The 20,287-nt window shown below is 44.3% G+C and overlaps 1 protein-coding gene across 1 annotated transcript in view; it reads left to right on the top strand.

Moving 5' to 3' along the window:
• LOC142218198 (inter-alpha-trypsin inhibitor heavy chain H3-like) overlaps nt 1–20,287 on the top strand; it is a 61,163-nt gene that overhangs the window by 8,016 nt on the left and 32,860 nt on the right. Inside the window, exons 5-9 of the mRNA XM_075286741.1 lie at nt 1,686–1,848; nt 3,327–3,437; nt 5,429–5,554; nt 8,199–8,315; nt 9,776–9,944. Coding sequence (XP_075142842.1) covers nt 1,686–1,848; nt 3,327–3,437; nt 5,429–5,554; nt 8,199–8,315; nt 9,776–9,944 — 686 coding nt within the window. The remainder of the gene's footprint in view (nt 1–1,685; nt 1,849–3,326; nt 3,438–5,428; nt 5,555–8,198; nt 8,316–9,775; nt 9,945–20,287) is intronic.

Genomic DNA, 20,287 nt, shown 5'->3' with positions numbered 1-20,287 from the left:
CCAAAACCAAAACCATTCTAAGATCCAAAGACCATTCTCCATATGGAAAATGTGCTCCTGTAGTTATATCAACTGTAGTGATGTCTCATTTGAGGCCTAAACTTTCCATTGTGGCAAGGTAACTTGGGTAAGAACCACATACACGTAAAAACGTGAAAGAATGAGGACATGTAGGGAGTGGGTAACAGTAAAATCTCTGGACACCACCATCCAAAATAGCACTGAAAGTCCAGTAGTCTTCTGGGGGGTGTTCTTCGTCTCAAAAAAAAAAAAAATCTGGTCTGGATAAATAGGTGGTCTTCTCAAAGAGGTAGTATTTTTAAGAAGGTTAATTGTACCAGTATTAATAGTACATGTATATGTATGTAAACCCCACACTTTTTCAGGGTGGGACATATCCAAATTTGCATGGATTGTTACTGAAAATCCTGGTAAATTCAGTATAAACAAATTCTATTTGTGGTAGAAACCAATACTGGGTTTGTAGTAAGTCAACATGTTACCTCATTTCAATGGCCTTTCTATCAACCTGTTTGATACAAAATTAATTTGTTGCAATTGACCTGTTCTCTGCTGTACTGATAGTCCAACCTTTAGATACTTTCCTTCCCCACTCACTCTACCATCACTAGATAGAGCAGTATAGGAAGCAGAGGAGATGAGACTTAGGGCTTGTTCACATCTGCGTTGTCCTCTCCGTACTGCAGGTTTCAGTTTCCTGCATAAAACAGAGCAGGAGACGGAAACCTGCAGGAGTCTTTCTCACCCATTCATTTGAATGGGTGAGAAAGATGTCTGGCCATGAGCGGCAGTGAGCGTTTTACGCTCTCCGCCACGAAACTGGGCTTTTTAATTCGGACACAGAGTCGGACATGCAGTACTCTGTGTCCGGATTAAAAAAACGGTTTCACGGCTGACAGCATAAAACGCTCACCGCCGTTCACGGCCGGACCCGGTCTGTGCTTTCCGTCTTCTTGCATGTAGAAGACAGAAAGCACAGAATGGAGTGCCGAACGCAGGTGTGAACCTAGCGTCACCAAACAAGAGAATTAACCCACTGAATTATTTTATATCCTAACTACAAAGCTATTCTTGCGTTACAAATATCGTTACATATCATATAAGTACAGTATAGATATTCATGTGAATTGGTGATCTGCACCTGTATTATTGCTATTGTTGCATATGGAAAGTACAGGTGCATGATAACAAATAGATCAAGGCTGATGGCACCCTGAAAGGAGTTGCCCAGGAATTTGAAATATACGGCTTATCCATTGACTTGGGGGGGCTGAGTTGCAGTATCATCACCTGGCCACTACACGTGGCATGGAGCAATCTGCTTCCAGGCCTGTGTTGTGTATAGCTGATATGTGTTGGGGCTACCTGTCAGATATTTATGGCCTATCCAAAGTATAGGCCATAAATTCCAAATTCAATATTCATCTTGTGGCCTCAGGCCACCTGTGTTCAAGGTATCAAGTCTACTAAATCACAGAGACCTTGTTGAGGAACTTGAAGTTTCACTGAACCAGCATTGGTGAAATATCCTTTACACAATGTCACAACAATTTTTCTTGTTGTCAATTTTCATTAATATACCCTATTAAGTTCCATGAGAGGTGTATTCTACCACATGTATGCCAAACTAATGATATGATAAAGTAGTGATGTCGTTTACACAGGGCATCTGGAAGGAAGACGGAGAAATTTACTGTGTCAGTAAATGTGGCTTCAGAAAGTAAAGTCACATTTGAGTTGGTTTATGAAGAAATGCTGAAACGGAACCTTGGAAAATATGAGATGTTCATCAAAGTTCAGCCTAAAACTCTTATCAGAGAATACAAGGTACAGTTATTGCCATAACATTTTAAATATGATAATAAAATTCAAAGAAATCATCACTTCATATAAATGTAGAACACAGGGCACAAGATTTCAGTCCTGTGAAATTATTAATGTATAGTATTGGTTTAAAGCCTCTACATAGAAGCAAGTAAGAAACCTGGTTGTTAGAGACAGAAATTCATTGCGCCCATCAAGCTTAAAGAGTAACTAAACTTTAGGACAACCTTTGATTTTCTGGCAGTATTTGTGACATAAATACATTTTATAATATACGTTATTAAGACATTTTGGATCCTTTGTGTGAAATCCTGCATTTTTTCACTGTTTCCATTGTTTTTGTATCGAGAGCTGTTCCTGCCTCTCATTGAATGTTTCTGTGTATGTAATACAGGCTGTGTAAGATGTAGAGAAAATGAGGGAGAGGAGGGTCGGTTGAAACAGGTTCTCTTCTTGAATATGACATTAAGGCTGTAGTGCTATCTAAATTATTTCCAGAGCTATCACTGGTTGAAAACACAGTCGGGTTTGGGATTTTTACATTATATATTTTATACAGCTGTATATATATATATATATATATATATATATATATATATATATATATATATATGCTACTCCTGACTGTGTTCTCAACGAAATAGTCCTGCAAACTTAATCACCTCTTTCATATGACACCAAAAGCAAGTTTGTTTGTATTATATTGTCCAAGCTATAGCTGGTTGAAGTGACTCTTCCCTCCCTCATTTTCCCTACATGTTACACAACCTGTATTACATACACAGTAACATTCAGTAAGAAGCAGGAACAGCTCTCAATACAGAAACAAGGGAAAGGGTGAAAAATACAGGATTTCACATAAAGGATCCAATATGTGTTAATAAAGTATATTACAAAATTAATTAAAAAATTAATTAATTAAAATAAAAAAAGAAGTAATTTACTTCTGTCCCTTCTGTAATCTTTGATTTGTTTCTCTCGCTGGCTTCACATTGACATATGGGGGAGTAAGGTCTCTAATATAGCAGGGAAACTGGGTCTGGGGGTCACTATAAACAATTATATCCCAGCTATTATAACATGTAGAACAGTGCTTTTGGTGCCATATGAAGAATGATAACACAACATGACAGCAACATAAGTTTTTAGTGTCCTATGAAATATGAGAATATTACGCCCTACTCAGATACCCAGTTTTATTAGAGCCCCTACTACCCTGTACTCCAGCGAGAGAAACAAGGCAAAGAATATAGAAGGGACAGAAGTGGATTATAGTGCAGTATTTATGCAAATAAGCCAAAATCTGTTAATATCTGTATATATACTAATTGTTATACCTTTATCCATTCCAATATTTTAATATATAATTTAAGTCAATTTACTTTTAGATAAAAAAGATTTTAACAACAATGGTGACTTCAATAGTTAGCTCCACTGAATACGATTCCTTTAAACAAGCAATATTTCTATTTGTGTTTCAGATTGAAGTAGACGTACATGAGCCTCAAGGTATCAGCTTTCTAGACGCAAAAGCAACTTTTTTAACAAATGACCTATTACCTACAATACACAAATCTTTCTCTGGAGAAAAGGTAATATCTTGTGTTGTAGTGGATATTACATGTACAGTGTCTGTAAAGAGCTTTAGACTAATATTGGTGTTTAAATACGTCTATGGTGTCTACTGTAGTACCTAAGGCAGCCATTATGCTTTGTATCACATGTGAGCGGCATGGCTTCCAGCATGTAAACATTAATGGAGGTAGATGAGTGGCCACCATAGCTGCTGGGTCTCTGCTAAAGCCATGATCATTGACTGCACTCATCAAGGGCATTAAGGCCTCCGTTGCTTTGGCCAAAGCTAAAGGAGGCGACATTTTTCGAGTGGCACATAGTTGCCACCTTTTTGGGGACGATCAATGGTCCCTGGAATGAGATCCAGGGCTGGTGATCCATTGCCATGACAGCATAATGTGTATATATATGTATATATATTAGGTATCCCTGTGTTTGAATATACCCGGTCTACAAACTTCTAAAATATTTTTACTGTACGATGAATTCTGTAGAGGGAAAATAAAATCAGCCGAACTGCTGTTTTCTCACTGTTACACCTCTGATACATTTTTTTTTTCTAAAAAAGGGATCAAAGTAATAAACAACTCCAAAACGGTGGAACTAAAAAGTACATCTGGACATGCAAAAAAAGACACCCTATGCATCCCTGTACATGGAAATATATAAAAGTTTTTTTTTTTCAAGTTTTTTAAGGGGTTAAAATATAAATAAATCTATATAACTTTGGTGCTCCTTGAATCATACAGCCCCATAGATTACAGGTGACATGTTAATTTGGCTGCACAGTGAACACCATAAAAACGAAGCCTAGAACAATATTGCACAAGTACACTTTTTCTTCAATTCCACCCCATTCTGAATTTTTTCCAGCTTCCCAGTACATTATAAAGAATATTAAATTGTACTATTATTAAGAACAATTTGTCCTGCAAACATTAAGCCCTCACATGGGTCTGTGAAGTAAAAAAATAAAAAGTTGTGAGATTTGAAAGAAAGGGAGTCAAAAATGAAAATCGAAAAATGCCTTTGGCGGGAAGAAGTTAAGAAAGTAAAAAAAACCCTTTATAGCCCTTGTAGTTAAGAGCGCATAATGGGTTACTGTGTCAGGATCTCTAATGGGTTACAGTATCAGGATTCCTAATGAGTTATAGCAGAGAAGCAGTTATCACCTTTCCAGTTTTTGGCAGAGGGATTATGGCACTATCCCATGGCTTAATATCTGTTTTTGTGGTGCTTTGTGGCAAAGAAAGTGTTCATATTTGTATTCCTAGGGATCTAGGACAGTAAAAAGTTTAGGTCAGAATCATTAAAGATCTAGGGCAGTGAAGGGATAATGTCATTTTGTGATTGGGCTAGATGTGACAGGAGCAGACTTTCCTGAGTGGGGACATATTTGAAGGAAGTCTGTCATAAACCTAAACCCAGTATCTTGTAGAAGTGATTCTACAGTTTCCAAATATACCTCTGTTATTTAGCTTTGGGGCCCCCTTTTCATGTAAATCACAACTTTATTAATATGTAAATCGAAGGTGAAGTACCTTGGGGCACACCTTAACCTGCCTGGGCTTTGGTCTCAGCTCTAGATTACTAAGCAAAGCACTTTTGCCCTTATTTTGCAAATGAATAAAACAGTGAGTTATATGACAATGGGACACCAAAGCAGAATAATAGAGGTATATTTGGAATTTCCAGAATGACCTGCAAAAGTACTGTGATTGGATTTATAACCAATTTACTGCCAAGAGACTCCCTTTAAGCTTTGTGGCCATACAGCCTATTATGTTTAACGTTTATGACATATCATAGAGACATGTTACAGGCTGTGATCATTGGGTTCTAGATGCAAAACCAAATTAACCGAACTCTGCACTCCTATCTTTCTGTCTGTTTCTACTTGTGTGATGAATACATTCAAATAAAGGCTGTCTATTTTATGTATATGTGTTGGCATTTAGTCATATGTAGGTCAGAAATAATTATGGTTTCATGTCTGTGATGTCTTCAGGGCCATGTCTCTTTTAAACCCACAATCGATCAGCAGCGATCATGTCCGAACTGTGATACCACATTATTGGATGGAGATTTTACTGTGACCTATGATGTTAATAGAGAAACCCCTGGAAATATTCAAGTGAGAAGTATTTGTATTTTTTTTCTCTAAACTCTTCATTACCTCTGAGAGGAATTATTCCTTTGGAGATAAAGTGGAGCTATCTGCTGGAAGGTCCATGATCTACCTTCAACTGCTCAACATTTAAACCTCAACAAGCCAAGTGGATTTGTTTTCTGTTCCATTTAAGTATAGTTGAGAAAAATACCAAGGATAATGACTTCTCTTGGTCCTTTGAGATCCAAGTAGAAGGTCTACACATATTATTGATCCTTCCCTCATTACAACTGTAGTAACATACAACTGAAGGATATTCCTGTAGGTAAAATTGAGGAACATTTTTCTTTTCTCCTCTAGCCACCTATATTATTAAGACATGGCCCCCAGTAATTTCTGTGTGCAAATACATAGTTAATCCCCAGCTGGGTGACAACCTGGGAGCCATATATAATTAACAAAAAGGGCAAAGGAAAATCTTGTACAATCTGTGGAGCACCAAGTATGAGGGTAGGTAAGAAAATAGACATGTTAGACATAGTGACAGATCCTCTTTAATAAATTGCCCCATTGCCGTTGACAGAAGGGTTCAATTCACTAAAGATACTAATTAATGGTCTACTGAATGAAAAAAAGACTTCTCCTCGGCCTCTCAACCACATTCTAATGGACAAGTAGGTGTATCAGTCATTTTCTGGTAAATTCTCTACAGGACCTTATTTTCTTCACAAGATAATTGGGTGCATTCTTTTCTCTTGGACTGAGTCCTGTCACAAAAATGGCAAATATAGTCACCTCAGCCTCTTCTGAGGCACCAACTGTTACCAATGGATATGGAAATTTTCTTCAAGTTTGGCAGGAAACAAAATCTGCCTTTATTTAAGGTGCTTCTCACATGAAAAAGTATGCTGACCAGTAGTAAAGAATACCATTGCCACTACTGGCTTTTCCAAGTGACTAAGTATGACTTTCCTATAGAAATATTTGAATGATAATCCCTTCAGATAAATTTGTTCCACTGTTCTTTTGCCTTTTTGAGTTGAGCGATCCTCTGTAGGTATTCCAAGACGTCTGCTATACTCTCTTATTGGACCTGAAGATGAACTTAAGGTAAATGAAATTCTAGACTCTAAGAAGGTCAGAGGAAAGATGTTCCACTTGTGGATTCTAAAGAATTTAGTCCTGAAGAGAGATCTTGGCAGTCTGACCAAAACATCAATGCCCATGTCCTTTTCAAAAAAAATATCTTCTACACTTCAGTATCAGGACAAAGGGGTGAAAGGAGGATCACTGTAGCATCATCGGATTTTGACCCCCACAGTGCCTCCAATTGACACAGCCACTGACTTCCTAATCTCTTCATAGCCATACTAAAGCCTAGTGTGTCTCCCACCAAAGGTCATAGTTTTGGAAGATGGTAGCTTCCACCAACTTACCTGGCAGTGGATTGAGGAATCTCTTATTTTAGAGAGTCTCTTGACCAAATATTAGTAATGGCAGGATCAGGCAACGGAGAGCAGTAGAGATGAGAGATAGATCCCAGATACCCAAACAACTTCACCAGTGCCAGCTGTGAAGCAAGATGGACTTTTGTTGAATTTGGGGTCCAAGTTATCCCCACACAAACAGTACAAGAAGTAAACGCTTCACAATCAGAAGTCAAACTAGAACCCACAGTAAATTTTCAAGGCAGTTTGGAATTAGGAGGATACATCTGGAGAGTGAATATCCAGGCCAATAGTCAGTTCAGGAGGTAATGTCAAAGCCAAAAATCAGGAGACAAGTGGGTGTAAATCCTAACCCTGACTTATGTTCACAATTGATAGTACGGTGTTACTGGGTCTTAAACAAACTTACTGGCATTCCTTTTCTCTAAACCCTTTGCGTGTCCATTGCTCCGTGCCCTCTCCATCTCCTCACCTTTACGCTAAGGAGAAGGTGCTGTAGTGGAGTGGCTACATCAGTGGGAGCAACCAGGGGTGGCATCTGACATCTAATCACATAGGTAGCCAAGCCCACAGCATAGTAGTGGCTGGAAGGCAGGACCTTGGAAGCGGCACTCGGAAGGCTAACTCGGGAGGTGGACTTGGGAAGGGGGTGAGCAAATTTTGTGGTACTGGACTTGTCAGGACAGTTGGGAGCTACTGATTTCCTATGCTCCATCTTCATGTCACTGACTTCATGTGACATAGCCTAGCACTGGGGTCGCTTATAGGTAGGGCTTATTTTTGGAGGAAGGCTTAAATTTCAAGCCTACCTTTAAAACCCTGCCAAATCAAGCTAGGACTTATTTTCAGGGTAAGGCTTATTTTAGGAGAAACCGGGTGCACATTTCTCTTCATTATGCCATGTCATAGCTGTATAAATATAAATTAATATAATTGAAGTAACAGTGCATGTATAACATGAATTTGATGATTTTATAACTTACACTTTGAAAGCGCTCAAAGTAGGGCAAAAAGTGCCTAAAAACATAATATTTCATTAGTGCGTGCAATGTGCTCTATTTTTTGCCTCATTTTGCTTAGTAAATCTTCAATAGACAATGACGTCATATTCACTACTAATGGTTGTTAAATCTGAGGTATCTCAACAAGCTGATAATCTGTGGTTGGCCATAAAGTATACTTTAGACTCACTTTTATTAAAAAATAACTTTGCTTTTCAGGTGGTCAATGGCTATTTTGTTCACTTTTTTGCTCCCCCTAAATTGTCTGGAGTACCAAAAAATGTAGTTTATGTCATTGACAGAAGTGGATCAATGTGGGGTAGAAAACTTCAACAGGTAAGGCATTATGTTGTATTTTTGTGGAATCTACAGCAGGTGTCTCCTTAATGCAATAAAGGGGCATTCCATATGCCATGGTGAAAAGCTACCATGGCATGTAGGTGGATGCCAAGGTGGGAGGGGGCTCTCACATTGCAGTGCTTGGGCTGCCAATGGGGTGCTATTACATTAACACATTACACATTATTTATCACATTATATTACATATAATACATGTAATAAATTACATCTCATTCAGTAAAAAACAAGCCATCGTGCAGATACATCAAAGTGACAAAAATTCTTTGAGGATTTAGCTTCAAGAAGGTGAATTTAAGGGGTTTGTTTATAATCTTTAGATGAAGTACATCATATTTTTTTTCTTAGTTTTCCCATCTCGAGGTTTCTCCTGCCCGCTTATCTCCTCTTCCCTCCACTTCCTAGTTTCAGTTACAGTCCAGTCGCCGCTCTGTGCTTGTTCTACATTGCACAGTTATCTCTGCATATAAATAGTAAAGACGATGATCAAAGTCTTATTACTGCTTTAGGCAGACAATACAATCTTTCTTAGTTTATCTTCCATCTGAAAATTAAACATACAAAAAGGAAACATAATCATTGTTTGATAGATCACAATTTAACATCTGTAAAATAAAATACATTTTTACATTTTCAATGTTTTTAATTTTAAAAATTACTGCTAAACTTTTAAGCCTTCTAATAGTATATAATATAAAGAAGTTAAAAAATGTCTAAAAAAAATTATACATATGATAAATGCTATTTTTTTAAAAATAATTTTGTTTGTTATGACAGCAGAGAAACCGACATTTTTAAAACTGCAGATTTTCATGTATTGTACAATGTTGTGCAAATGTTTTAGGCATGTGTGAGGGAAAAATACAGCAAAGTAAGAATGCTTTCAAAATGAAAAAGTGTTAATAGTTTATCATTATCAATTAAAATAAAGTGAATGAACAAGAGAGAAATATAAATCCTATCAATATATGGTGTGACTACTCCTTGGTGGAGGAGTCCTTGAAGTGATGATACAGCCCACACAGAGACTCATTTCAACATCATCCAATCTGTTTGGGATTACATGAAGAGACAGAAGGATTCGAGCATGACATCCACAGAAAAATTGTGGTACAACCTACGTGGTGAGTTTCTTCAAAACCTATGAGCAAGAGAACCTAAAAGAATTGATGCTGTTTGATAGGCATTGAGCTGTCCATTGTTCTGGTGCGCTGGAGGACCAGAACAATGGACAAGCAGACTTATACAATTCAGGTTACATATGGAGACGAACATTCTCAGACGCTAATGTGAATTTAGCCTTAGATTTGTCTTAAAAAAAATAAAAAATTTTTAAAAAAGCAACACTACTATGTTTGAAAATATTCTTACTTTGAAGCATTTGTCTAAAACTTTTGCACAGTACTGTATATCAACTTAACAAAGGTATCTGTACGTAGACAAAAGAAGCCCTTCTCCGAATTCTGAATGACACCTCGGAGCATGATCACTTTAATTTCATTCTGTTTGACAATAAATTCGCACCGTGGAAAGAATCTTTAGTCAAAGCAACTCCAGAAAATCTAGAAGAAGCTAGAGAATTTGTGAAGGCGATTACATATCGAGGCTGTAAGTCAATTTATATTTTTTTAGTAAAGTTACTAAGGTATATAACAGATTTCCAACAGCAGGTGTCCCTTTATTTTTCTCACATTTCTCACACATGGAAGTTTCTGGCACCTAAATAACAATCTACAATAAACCTGTAATGGCGAGTGAGATATCCCTCTGATAGGAGAAAACACAGACCGCTATGATTCACTTTACAGAACACAACTGCAGATACAGCAGAATACAAAGTCATTGGTAGTTGACCCTTCTCTTCATTCCTCCAAACCTCTGGGTCAACATACTACCGGATAAAATGATTTCGGGGGTCCACCTTCCAACAACTGGGGAATAGACCATAATACCCTGCAATTTGGGGCTTCTTCTACTTGACCATTATTGTGTTATAGCCAGGATCCACCAAAGGATCCTCTGACAGGTGTGGAAAAATACTGCAAAGTAAGAATGCTTTCAAAAATAGAAGTTTAAAATTAGTTTATTTTTACCCATTATGAAACTGAAGTGAGTGAACAAAAGAGAAATCTATATCACATCAATATTTGGTGTGAGCGCCTTTTGCCTTCAAAACAGCATCAATTCTTCTAGGTAAACTTGCACACAGATATAGGACACATAGTCCATTTGTCTTATAGTTCAATGTCAGCAGAATGCCCCAGTGCTGACCCTGCTGACTACCTTCTAAATGATTGGGAGCTTTCTCCCAAGGATCTGGGTGTACATCTCTTCCTCTCTGTCCCACACTGCTCTGATAGATAGATCAACTGGGAGACCGCGGCTTCTAGCAGTCCAGACCCTTGCCTCCGATATCAGATTTCCCGGGAGGAACTACTCACCTTCTGCAGTGGTGAACCTAGTCTCTCTGCTGCCTGAGAAAAATGATAGAGAGACCCCCTCTCTTCCCCCAGACTGAATTCCAGGGGGGAAGGGGGGGGTGTCTAGTGGTAAAATTACAGTAAATACAGTGCAGTAACATTTCTTGTCTCTTCTAGAGATGAGCGAACACTAAAATGTTCGAGGTTCGAAATTCGATTCGAACAGCCGCTCAATGTTCGTGTGTTCGAACGGGTTTCGAACCCCATTATAGTCTATGGGGAACAGATACTCGTTAAGGGGGAAACCCAAATCCGTGTCTGGAGGGTCACCAAGTCCACTATGACACCCCAGGAAATGATGCCAACACCTCTGGAATGACACTGGGACAGCAGGGGAAGCATGTCTGGGGGCATCTAACACACCAAAGACCCTCTATTACCCCAACATCACAGCCTAACAACTACACACTTTACACACTCAATACCACCTCTCTGACAGTAGGAAAACACCTTGAAACATGTGTATTTGGCACTTGCAGTGAGGAGAGCTTGTCACCAGCAGTGAATTTGGCCCTTGTAGTAAGTTGAGGTTGGCACCAACATTTGTTTTGAAAATCAGGGTGGATTGAGCCTCTAACCAGCAGAGTTTGGGCAAATTCATGGTGGAGGGAGCCTCTAAACACCCCAGTTTGGGCAAATTCATGGTGGAGGGAGCCTCTAAAAACCCCAGTTTGGACCAATTCATGGTGGAGGGAGCCTCTAACCAGCCCAGTTTGGGCAAATTCATGGTGGAGGGAGCCTCTAAAAAACCCAGTTTGGACCAATTCATGGTGGAGGGAGCCTCTAACCAGCCCAGTTTGGGCAAATTCATGGTGGAGGGAGCCTCTAACCAGCCCAGTTTGGACCAATTAATGGTGGAGGGAGCCTCTAACCAGCCCAGTTTGGACCAATTAATGGTGGAGGGAGCCTCTAACCACCCCAGTTTGGACCAATCCATGGTGGAGGGAGCCTCTAAACAGCCAAGTTTGGACCAATTCATGGTGGAGGGAGCCTCTAAAAACCCCAGTTTGGACCAATTCATGGTGGAGGGAGCCTCTAACCAGCCCAGTTTGGGCAAATTCATGGTGGAGGGAGCCTCTAAACAGCCCAGCTTGGACCAATTCATGGTGGAGGGAGCCTCTAACCAGCCCAGATTGGACCAATTAATGGTGGAGGGAGCCTCTAACCAGCCCAGTTTGGACCAATTAATGGTGGAGGGAGCCTCTAACCAGCCCAGTTTGGACCAATTAATGGTGGAGGGAGCCTCTAACCAGCCCAGTTTGGACCAATTAATGGTGGAGGGAGCCTCTAACCACCCCAGTTTGGACCAATTCATGGTGGAGGGAGCCTCTAAACAGCCAAGTTTGGACCAATTCATGGTGGAGGGAGCCTCTAAAAACCCCAGTTTGGACCAATTCATGGTGGAGGGAGCCTCTAACCAGCCCAGTTTGGGCAAATTCATGGTGGAGGGAGCCTCTAACCAGCCCAGTTTGGACCAATTAATGGTGGAGGGAGCCGCTAAACAGCCCAGTTTGGGCAAATTCATGGTGGAGGGAGCCTCTAAACAGCCCAGTTTGGACCAATTCATGGTGGAGGGAGCCTCTAAAAAACCCAGTTTGGACCAATTCATGGTGGAGGGAGCCTCTAAACAGCCCAGTTTGGGCAAATTCATGGTGGAGGGAGCCTCTAAACAGCCCAGTTTGGGCAAATTCATGGTGGAGGGAGCCTCTAACCAGCCCAGTTTGGACCAATTAATGGTGGAGGGAGCCTCTAAACAGCCAAGTTTTGGGAAATTCATGGTGGAGGGAGCCTCTAACCAGCCCAGTTTGGACCAATTCATGGTGGAGGGAGCCTCTAAACAGCCCAGTTTGGGCAAATTCATGGTGGAGGGAGCCTCTAAAAAACCCCAGTTTGGACCAATTCATGGTGGAGGGAGCCTCTAACCAGCCCAGTTTGGACCAATTAATGGTGGAGGGAGCCTCTAAACAGCCAAGTTTGGACCAATTCATGGTGGAGGGAGCCTCTAAAAACCCCAGTTTGGACCAATTCATGGTGGAGGGAGCCTCTAACCAGCCCAGTTTGGGCAAATTCATGGTGGAGGGAGCCTCTAACCAGCCCAGTTTGGACCAATTAATGGTGGAGGGAGCCTCTAACCAGCCCAGTTTGGACCAATTAATGGTGGAGGGAGCCTCTAACCACCCCAGTTTGGACCAATTCATGGTGGAGGGAGCCTCTAAACAGCCAAGTTTGGACCAATTCATGGTGGAGGGAGCCTCTAAAAACCCCAGTTTGGACCAATTCATGGTGGAGGGAGCCTCTAACCAGCCCAGTTTGGGCAAATTCATGGTGGAGGGAGCCTCTAAACAGCCCAGTTTGGGCAAATTCATGGTGGAGGGAGCATCTAACCAGCCCAGTTTGGGCAAATTCATGGTGGAGGGAGCCTCTAACCAGCCCAGTTTGGACCAATTAATGGTGGAGGGAGCCGCTAAACAGCCCAGTTTGGGCAAATTCATGGTGGAGGGAGCCTCTAAACAGCCCAGTTTGGACCAATTCATGGTGGAGGGAGCCTCTAAAAAACCCAGTTTGGACCAATTCATGGTGGAGGGAGCCTCTAAACAGCCCAGTTTGGGCAAATTCATGGTGGAGGGAGCCTCTAACCAGCCCAGTTTGGACCAATTAATGGTGGAGGGAGCCTCTAAACAGCCAAGTTTTGGGAAATTCATGGTGGAGGGAGCCTCTAACCAGCCCAGTTTGGACCAATTCATGGTGGAGGGAGCCTCTAAACAGCCCAGTTTGGGCAAATTCATGGTGGAGGGAGCCTCTAAAAAAACCCAGTTTGGACCAATTCATGGTGGAGGGAGCCTCTAACCAGCCCAGTTTGGACCAATTAATGGTGGAGGGAGCCTCTAAACAGCCAAGTTTGGACCAATTCATGGTGGAGGGAGCCTCTAAAAACCCCAGTTTGGACCAATTCATGGTGGAGGGAGCCTCTAACCAGCCCAGTTTGGGCAAATTCATGGTGGAGGGAGCCTCTAACCAGCCCAGTTTGGACCAATTAATGGTGGAGGGAGCCTCTAACCAGCCCAGTTTGGACCAATTAATGGTGGAGGGAGCCTCTAACCACCCCAGTTTGGACCAATTCATGGTGGAGGGAGCCTCTAAACAGCCAAGTTTGGACCAATTCATGGTGGAGGGAGCCTCTAAAAACCCCAGTTTGGACCAATTCATGGTGGAGGGAGACTCTAACCAGCCCAGTTTGGGCAAATTCATGGTGGAGGGAGCCTCTAAACAGCCCAGTTTGGGCAAATTCATGGTGGAGGGAGCCTCTAACCAGCCCAGTTTGGACCAATTAATGGTGGAGGGAGCCTCTAACCAGCCCAGTTTGGACCAATTAATGGTGGAGGGAGCCTCTAACCAGCCCAGTTTGGACCAATTAATGGTGGAGGGAGCCTCTAACCAGCCCAGTTTGGACCAATTAATGGTGGAGGGAGCCTCTAACCACCCCAGTTTGGACCAATTCATGGTGGAGGGAGCCTCTAAACAGCCAAGTTTGGACCAATTCATGGTGGAGGGAGCCTCTAAAAACCCCAGTTTGGACCAATTCATGGTGGAGGGAGCCTCTAACCAGCCCAGTTTGGGCAAATTCATGGTGGAGGGAGCCTCTAACCAGCCCAGTTTGGACCAATTAATGGTGGAGGGAGCCGCTAAACAGCCCAGTTTGGGCAAATTCATGGTGGAGGGAGCCTCTAAACAGCCCAGTTTGGACCAATTCATGGTGGAGGGAGCCTCTAAAAAACCCAGTTTGGACCAATTCATGGTGGAGGGAGCCTCTAAACAGCCCAGTTTGGGCAAATTCATGGTGGAGGGAGCCTCTAAACAGCCCAGTTTGGGCAAATTCATGGTGGAGGGAGCCTCTAACCAGCCCAGTTTGGACCAATTAATGGTGGAGGGAGCCTCTAAACAGCCAAGTTTTGGGAAATTCATGGTGGAGGGAGCCTCTAACCAGCCCAGTTTGGACCAATTCATGGTGGAGGGAGCCTCTAAACAGCCCAGTTTGGGCAAATTCATGGTGGAGGGAGCCTCTAAAAAACCCCAGTTTGGACCAATTCATGGTGGAGGGAGCCTCTAACCAGCCCAGTTTGGACCAATTAATGGTGGAGGGAGCCTCTAAACAGCCAAGTTTGGACCAATTCATGGTGGAGGGAGCCTCTAAAAACCCCAGTTTGGACCAATTCATGGTGGAGGGAGCCTCTAACCAGCCCAGTTTGGGCAAATTCATGGTGGAGGGAGCCTCTAACCAGCCCAGTTTGGACCAATTAATGGTGGAGGGAGCCTCTAACCAGCCCAGTTTGGACCAATTAATGGTGGAGGGAGCCTCTAACCACCCCAGTTTGGACCAATTCATGGTGGAGGGAGCCTCTAAACAGCCAAGTTTGGACCAATTCATGGTGGAGGGAGCCTCTAAAAACCCCAGTTTGGACCAATTCATGGTGGAGGGAGCCTCTAACCAGCCCAGTTTGGGCAAATTCATGGTGGAGGGAGCCTCTAAACAGCCCAGTTTGGGCAAATTCATGGTGGAGGGAGCATCTAACCAGCCCAGTTTGGGCAAATTCATGGTGGAGGGAGCCTCTAACCAGCCCAGTTTGGACCAATTAATGGTGGAGGGAGCCGCTAAACAGCCCAGTTTGGGCAAATTCATGGTGGAGGGAGCCTCTAAACAGCCCAGTTTGGACCAATTCATGGTGGAGGGAGCCTCTAAAAAACCCAGTTTGGACCAATTCATGGTGGAGGGAGCCTCTAAACAGCCCAGTTTGGGCAAATTCATGGTGGAGGGAGCCTCTAACCAGCCCAGTTTGGACCAATTAATGGTGGAGGGAGCCTCTAAACAGCCAAGTTTTGGGAAATTCATGGTGGAGGGAGCCTCTAACCAGCCCAGTTTGGACCAATTCATGGTGGAGGGAGCCTCTAAACAGCCCAGTTTGGGCAAATTCATGGTGGAGGGAGCCTCTAAAAAAACCCAGTTTGGACCAATTCATGGTGGAGGGAGCCTCTAACCAGCCCAGTTTGGACCAATTAATGGTGGAGGGAGCCTCTAAACAGCCAAGTTTGGACCAATTCATGGTGGAGGGAGCCTCTAAAAACCCCAGTTTGGACCAATTCATGGTGGAGGGAGCCTCTAACCAGCCCAGTTTGGGCAAATTCATGGTGGAGGGAGCCTCTAACCAGCCCAGTTTGGACCAATTAATGGTGGAGGGAGCCTCTAACCAGCCCAGTTTGGACCAATTAATGGTGGAGGGAGCCTCTAACCACCCCAGTTTGGACCAATTCATGGTGGAGGGAGCCTCTAAACAGCCAAGTTTGGACCAATTCATGGTGGAGGGAGCCTCTAAAAACCCCAGTTTGGACCAATTCATGGTGGAGGGAGACTCTAACCAGCCCAGTTTGGGCAAATTCATGGTGGAGGGAGCCTCTAAACAGCCCAGTTTGGGCAAATTCATGGTGGAGGGAGCCTCTAACCAGCCCAGTTTGGACCAATTAATGGTGGAGGGAGCCTCTAACCAGCCCAGTTTGGACCAATTAATGGTGGAGGGAGCCTCTAACCAGCCCAGTTTGGACCAATTAATGGTGGAGGGAGCCTCTAACCAGCCCAGTTTGGACCAATTAATGGTGGAGGGAGCCTCTAACCAGCCCAGTTTGGACCAATTCATGGTGGAGGGAGCCTCTAAACAGCCAAGTTTGGACCAATTCATGGTGGAGGGAGCCTCTAAAAACCCCAGTTTGGACCAATTCATGGTGGAGGGAGCCTCTAACCAGCCCAGTTTGGGCAAATTCATGGTGGAGGGAGCCTCTAACCAGCCCAGTTTGGACCAATTAATGGTGGAGGGAGCCGCTAAACAGCCCAGTTTGGGCAAATTCATGGTGGAGGGAGCCTCTAAACAGCCCAGTTTGGACCAATTCATGGTGGAGGGAGCCTCTAACCAGCCCAGTTTGGGCAAATTCATGGTGGAGGGAGCCTCTAAACAGCCCAGTTTGGACCAATTCATGGTGGAGGGAGCCTCTAACCAGCCCAGTTTGGACCAATTAATGGTGGAGGGAGCCTCTAACCAGCCCAGTTTGGACCAATTAATGGTGGAGGGAGCCTCTAACCAGCCCAGTTTCGACCAATTCATGGTGGAGGGAGCCTCTAAACAGCCAAGTTTGGACCAATTCATGGTGGAGGGAGCCTCTAAAAACCCCAGTTTGGACCAATTCATGGTGGAGGGAGCCTCTAACCAGCCCAGTTTGGACCAATTAATGGTGGAGGGAGCCTCTAACCAGCCCAGTTTGGACCAATTAATGGTGGAGGGAGCCTCTAACCACCCCAGTTTGGACCAATTCATGGTGGAGGGAGCCTCTAAACAGCCAAGTTTGGACCAATTCATGGTGGAGGGAGCCTCTAACCACCCCAGTTTGGACCAATTCATGGTGGAGGGAGCCTCTAAACAGCCAAGTTTGGACCAATTCATGGTGGAGGGAGCCTCTAAAAACCCCAGTTTGGACCAATTCATGGTGGAGGGAGCCTCTAACCAGCCCAGTTTGGGCAAATTCATGGTGGAGGGAGCCTCTAACCAGCCCAGTTTGGACCAATTAATGGTGGAGGGAGCCGCTAAACAGCCCAGTTTGGGCAAATTCATGGTGGAGGGAGCCTCTAAACAGCCCAGTTTGGACCAATTCATGGTGGAGGGAGCCTCTAAAAAACCCAGTTTGGACCAATTCATGGTGGAGGGAGCCTCTAAACAGCCCAGTTTGGGCAAATTCATGGTGGAGGGAGCCTCTAAACAGCCCAGTTTGGGCAAATTCATGGTGGAGGGAGCCTCTAACCAGCCCAGTTTGGACCAATTAATGGTGGAGGGAGCCTCTAAACAGCCAAGTTTTGGGAAATTCATGGTGGAGGGAGCCTCTAACCAGCCCAGTTTGGACCAATTCATGGTGGAGGGAGCCTCTAAACAGCCCAGTTTGGGCAAATTCATGGTGGAGGGAGCCTCTAAAAACCCCCAGTTTGGACCAATTCATGGTGGAGGGAGCCTCTAACCAGCCCAGTTTGGACCAATTAATGGTGGAGGGAGCCTCTAAACAGCCAAGTTTGGACCAATTCATGGTGGAGGGAGCCTCTAAAAACCCCAGTTTGGACCAATTCATGGTGGAGGGAGCCTCTAACCAGCCCAGTTTGGGCAAATTCATGGTGGAGGGAGCCTCTAACCAGCCCAGTTTGGACCAATTAATGGTGGAGGGAGCCTCTAACCAGCCCAGTTTGGACCAATTAATGGTGGAGGGAGCCTCTAACCACCCCAGTTTGGACCAATTCATGGTGGAGGGAGCCTCTAAACAGCCAAGTTTGGACCAATTCATGGTGGAGGGAGCCTCTAAAAACCCCAGTTTGGACCAATTCATGGTGGAGGGAGCCTCTAACCAGCCCAGTTTGGGCAAATTCATGGTGGAGGGAGCCTCTAAACAGCCCAGTTTGGGCAAATTCATGGTGGAGGGAGCATCTAACCAGCCCAGTTTGGGCAAATTCATGGTGGAGGGAGCCTCTAACCAGCCCAGTTTGGACCAATTAATGGTGGAGGGAGCCGCTAAACAGCCCAGTTTGGGCAAATTCATGGTGGAGGGAGCCTCTAAACAGCCCAGTTTGGACCAATTCATGGTGGAGGGAGCCTCTAAAAAACCCAGTTTGGACCAATTCATGGTGGAGGGAGCCTCTAAACAGCCCAGTTTGGGCAAATTCATGGTGGAGGGAGCCTCTAACCAGCCCAGTTTGGACCAATTAATGGTGGAGGGAGCCTCTAAACAGCCAAGTTTTGGGAAATTCATGGTGGAGGGAGCCTCTAACCAGCCCAGTTTGGACCAATTCATGGTGGAGGGAGCCTCTAAACAGCCCAGTTTGGGCAAATTCATGGTGGAGGGAGCCTCTAAAAAAACCCAGTTTGGACCAATTCATGGTGGAGGGAGCCTCTAACCAGCCCAGTTTGGACCAATTAATGGTGGAGGGAGCCTCTAAACAGCCAAGTTTGGACCAATTCATGGTGGAGGGAGCCTCTAAAAACCCCAGTTTGGACCAATTCATGGTGGAGGGAGCCTCTAACCAGCCCAGTTTGGGCAAATTCATGGTGGAGGGAGCCTCTAACCAGCCCAGTTTGGACCAATTAATGGTGGAGGGAGCCTCTAACCAGCCCAGTTTGGACCAATTAATGGTGGAGGGAGCCTCTAACCACCCCAGTTTGGACCAATTCATGGTGGAGGGAGCCTCTAAACAGCCAAGTTTGGACCAATTCATGGTGGAGGGAGCCTCTAAAAACCCCAGTTTGGACCAATTCATGGTGGAGGGAGCCTCTAACCAGCCCAGTTTGGGCAAATTCATGGTGGAGGGAGCCTCTAAACAGCCCAGTTTGGGCAAATTCATGGTGGAGGGAGCCTCTAACCAGCCCAGTTTGGACCAATTAATGGTGGAGGGAGCCTCTAACCAGCCCAGTTTGGACCAATTAATGGTGGAGGGAGCCTCTAACCAGCCCAGTTTGGACCAATTAATGGTGGAGGGAGCCTCTAACCAGCCCAGTTTGGACCAATTAATGGTGGAGGGAGCCTCTAACCAGCCCAGTTTGGACCAATTCATGGTGGAGGGAGCCTCTAAACAGCCAAGTTTGGACCAATTCATGGTGGAGGGAGCCTCTAAAAACCCCAGTTTGGACCAATTCATGGTGGAGGGAGCCTCTAACCAGCCCAGTTTGGGCAAATTCATGGTGGAGGGAGCCTCTAACCAGCCCAGTTTGGACCAATTAATGGTGGAGGGAGCCGCTAAACAGCCCAGTTTGGGCAAATTCATGGTGGAGGGAGCCTCTAAACAGCCCAGTTTGGACCAATTCATGGTGGAGGGAGCCTCTAACCAGCCCAGTTTGGGCAAATTCATGGTGGAGGGAGCCTCTAACCAGCCCAGTTTCGACCAATTCATGGTGGAGGGAGCCTCTAAACAGCCAAGTTTGGACCAATTCATGGTGGAGGGAGCCTCTAAAAACCCCAGTTTGGACCAATTCATGGTGGAGGGAGCCTCTAACCAGCCCAGTTTGGACCAATTAATGGTGGAGGGAGCCTCTAACCAGCCCAGTTTGGACCAATTAATGGTGGAGGGAGCCTCTAACCACCCCAGTTTGGACCAATTCATGGTGGAGGGAGCCTCTAAACAGCCAAGTTTGGACCAATTCATGGTGGAGGGAGCCTCTAAAAACCCCAGTTTGGACCAATTCATGGTGGAGGGAGCCTCTAAACAGCCCAGTTTGGGCAAATTCATGGTGGAGGGAGCCTCTAACCAGCAGAGTTGTGGGAAAGCAGGGTGGAGGGAGCCTCTAACCAGCAGAGTTGGTGGAAATCTGGGTGGAGGGAGCCTCTAACCAGCAGAGTTGGGGGAAATCATGTTGGAGGGAGCCTAGTATTAGCAGAATTGTGCAACGCTTATGGTGG

This window comes from Leptodactylus fuscus, chromosome 9 (genome assembly GCF_031893055.1).
Source record: "Leptodactylus fuscus isolate aLepFus1 chromosome 9, aLepFus1.hap2, whole genome shotgun sequence".
Lineage (NCBI taxonomy): Eukaryota > Metazoa > Chordata > Amphibia > Anura > Leptodactylidae > Leptodactylus > Leptodactylus fuscus.
The sequence above is the reverse complement of the archived record's forward strand: the minus strand, read 5'-3'. Positions and strand labels throughout refer to the sequence as shown.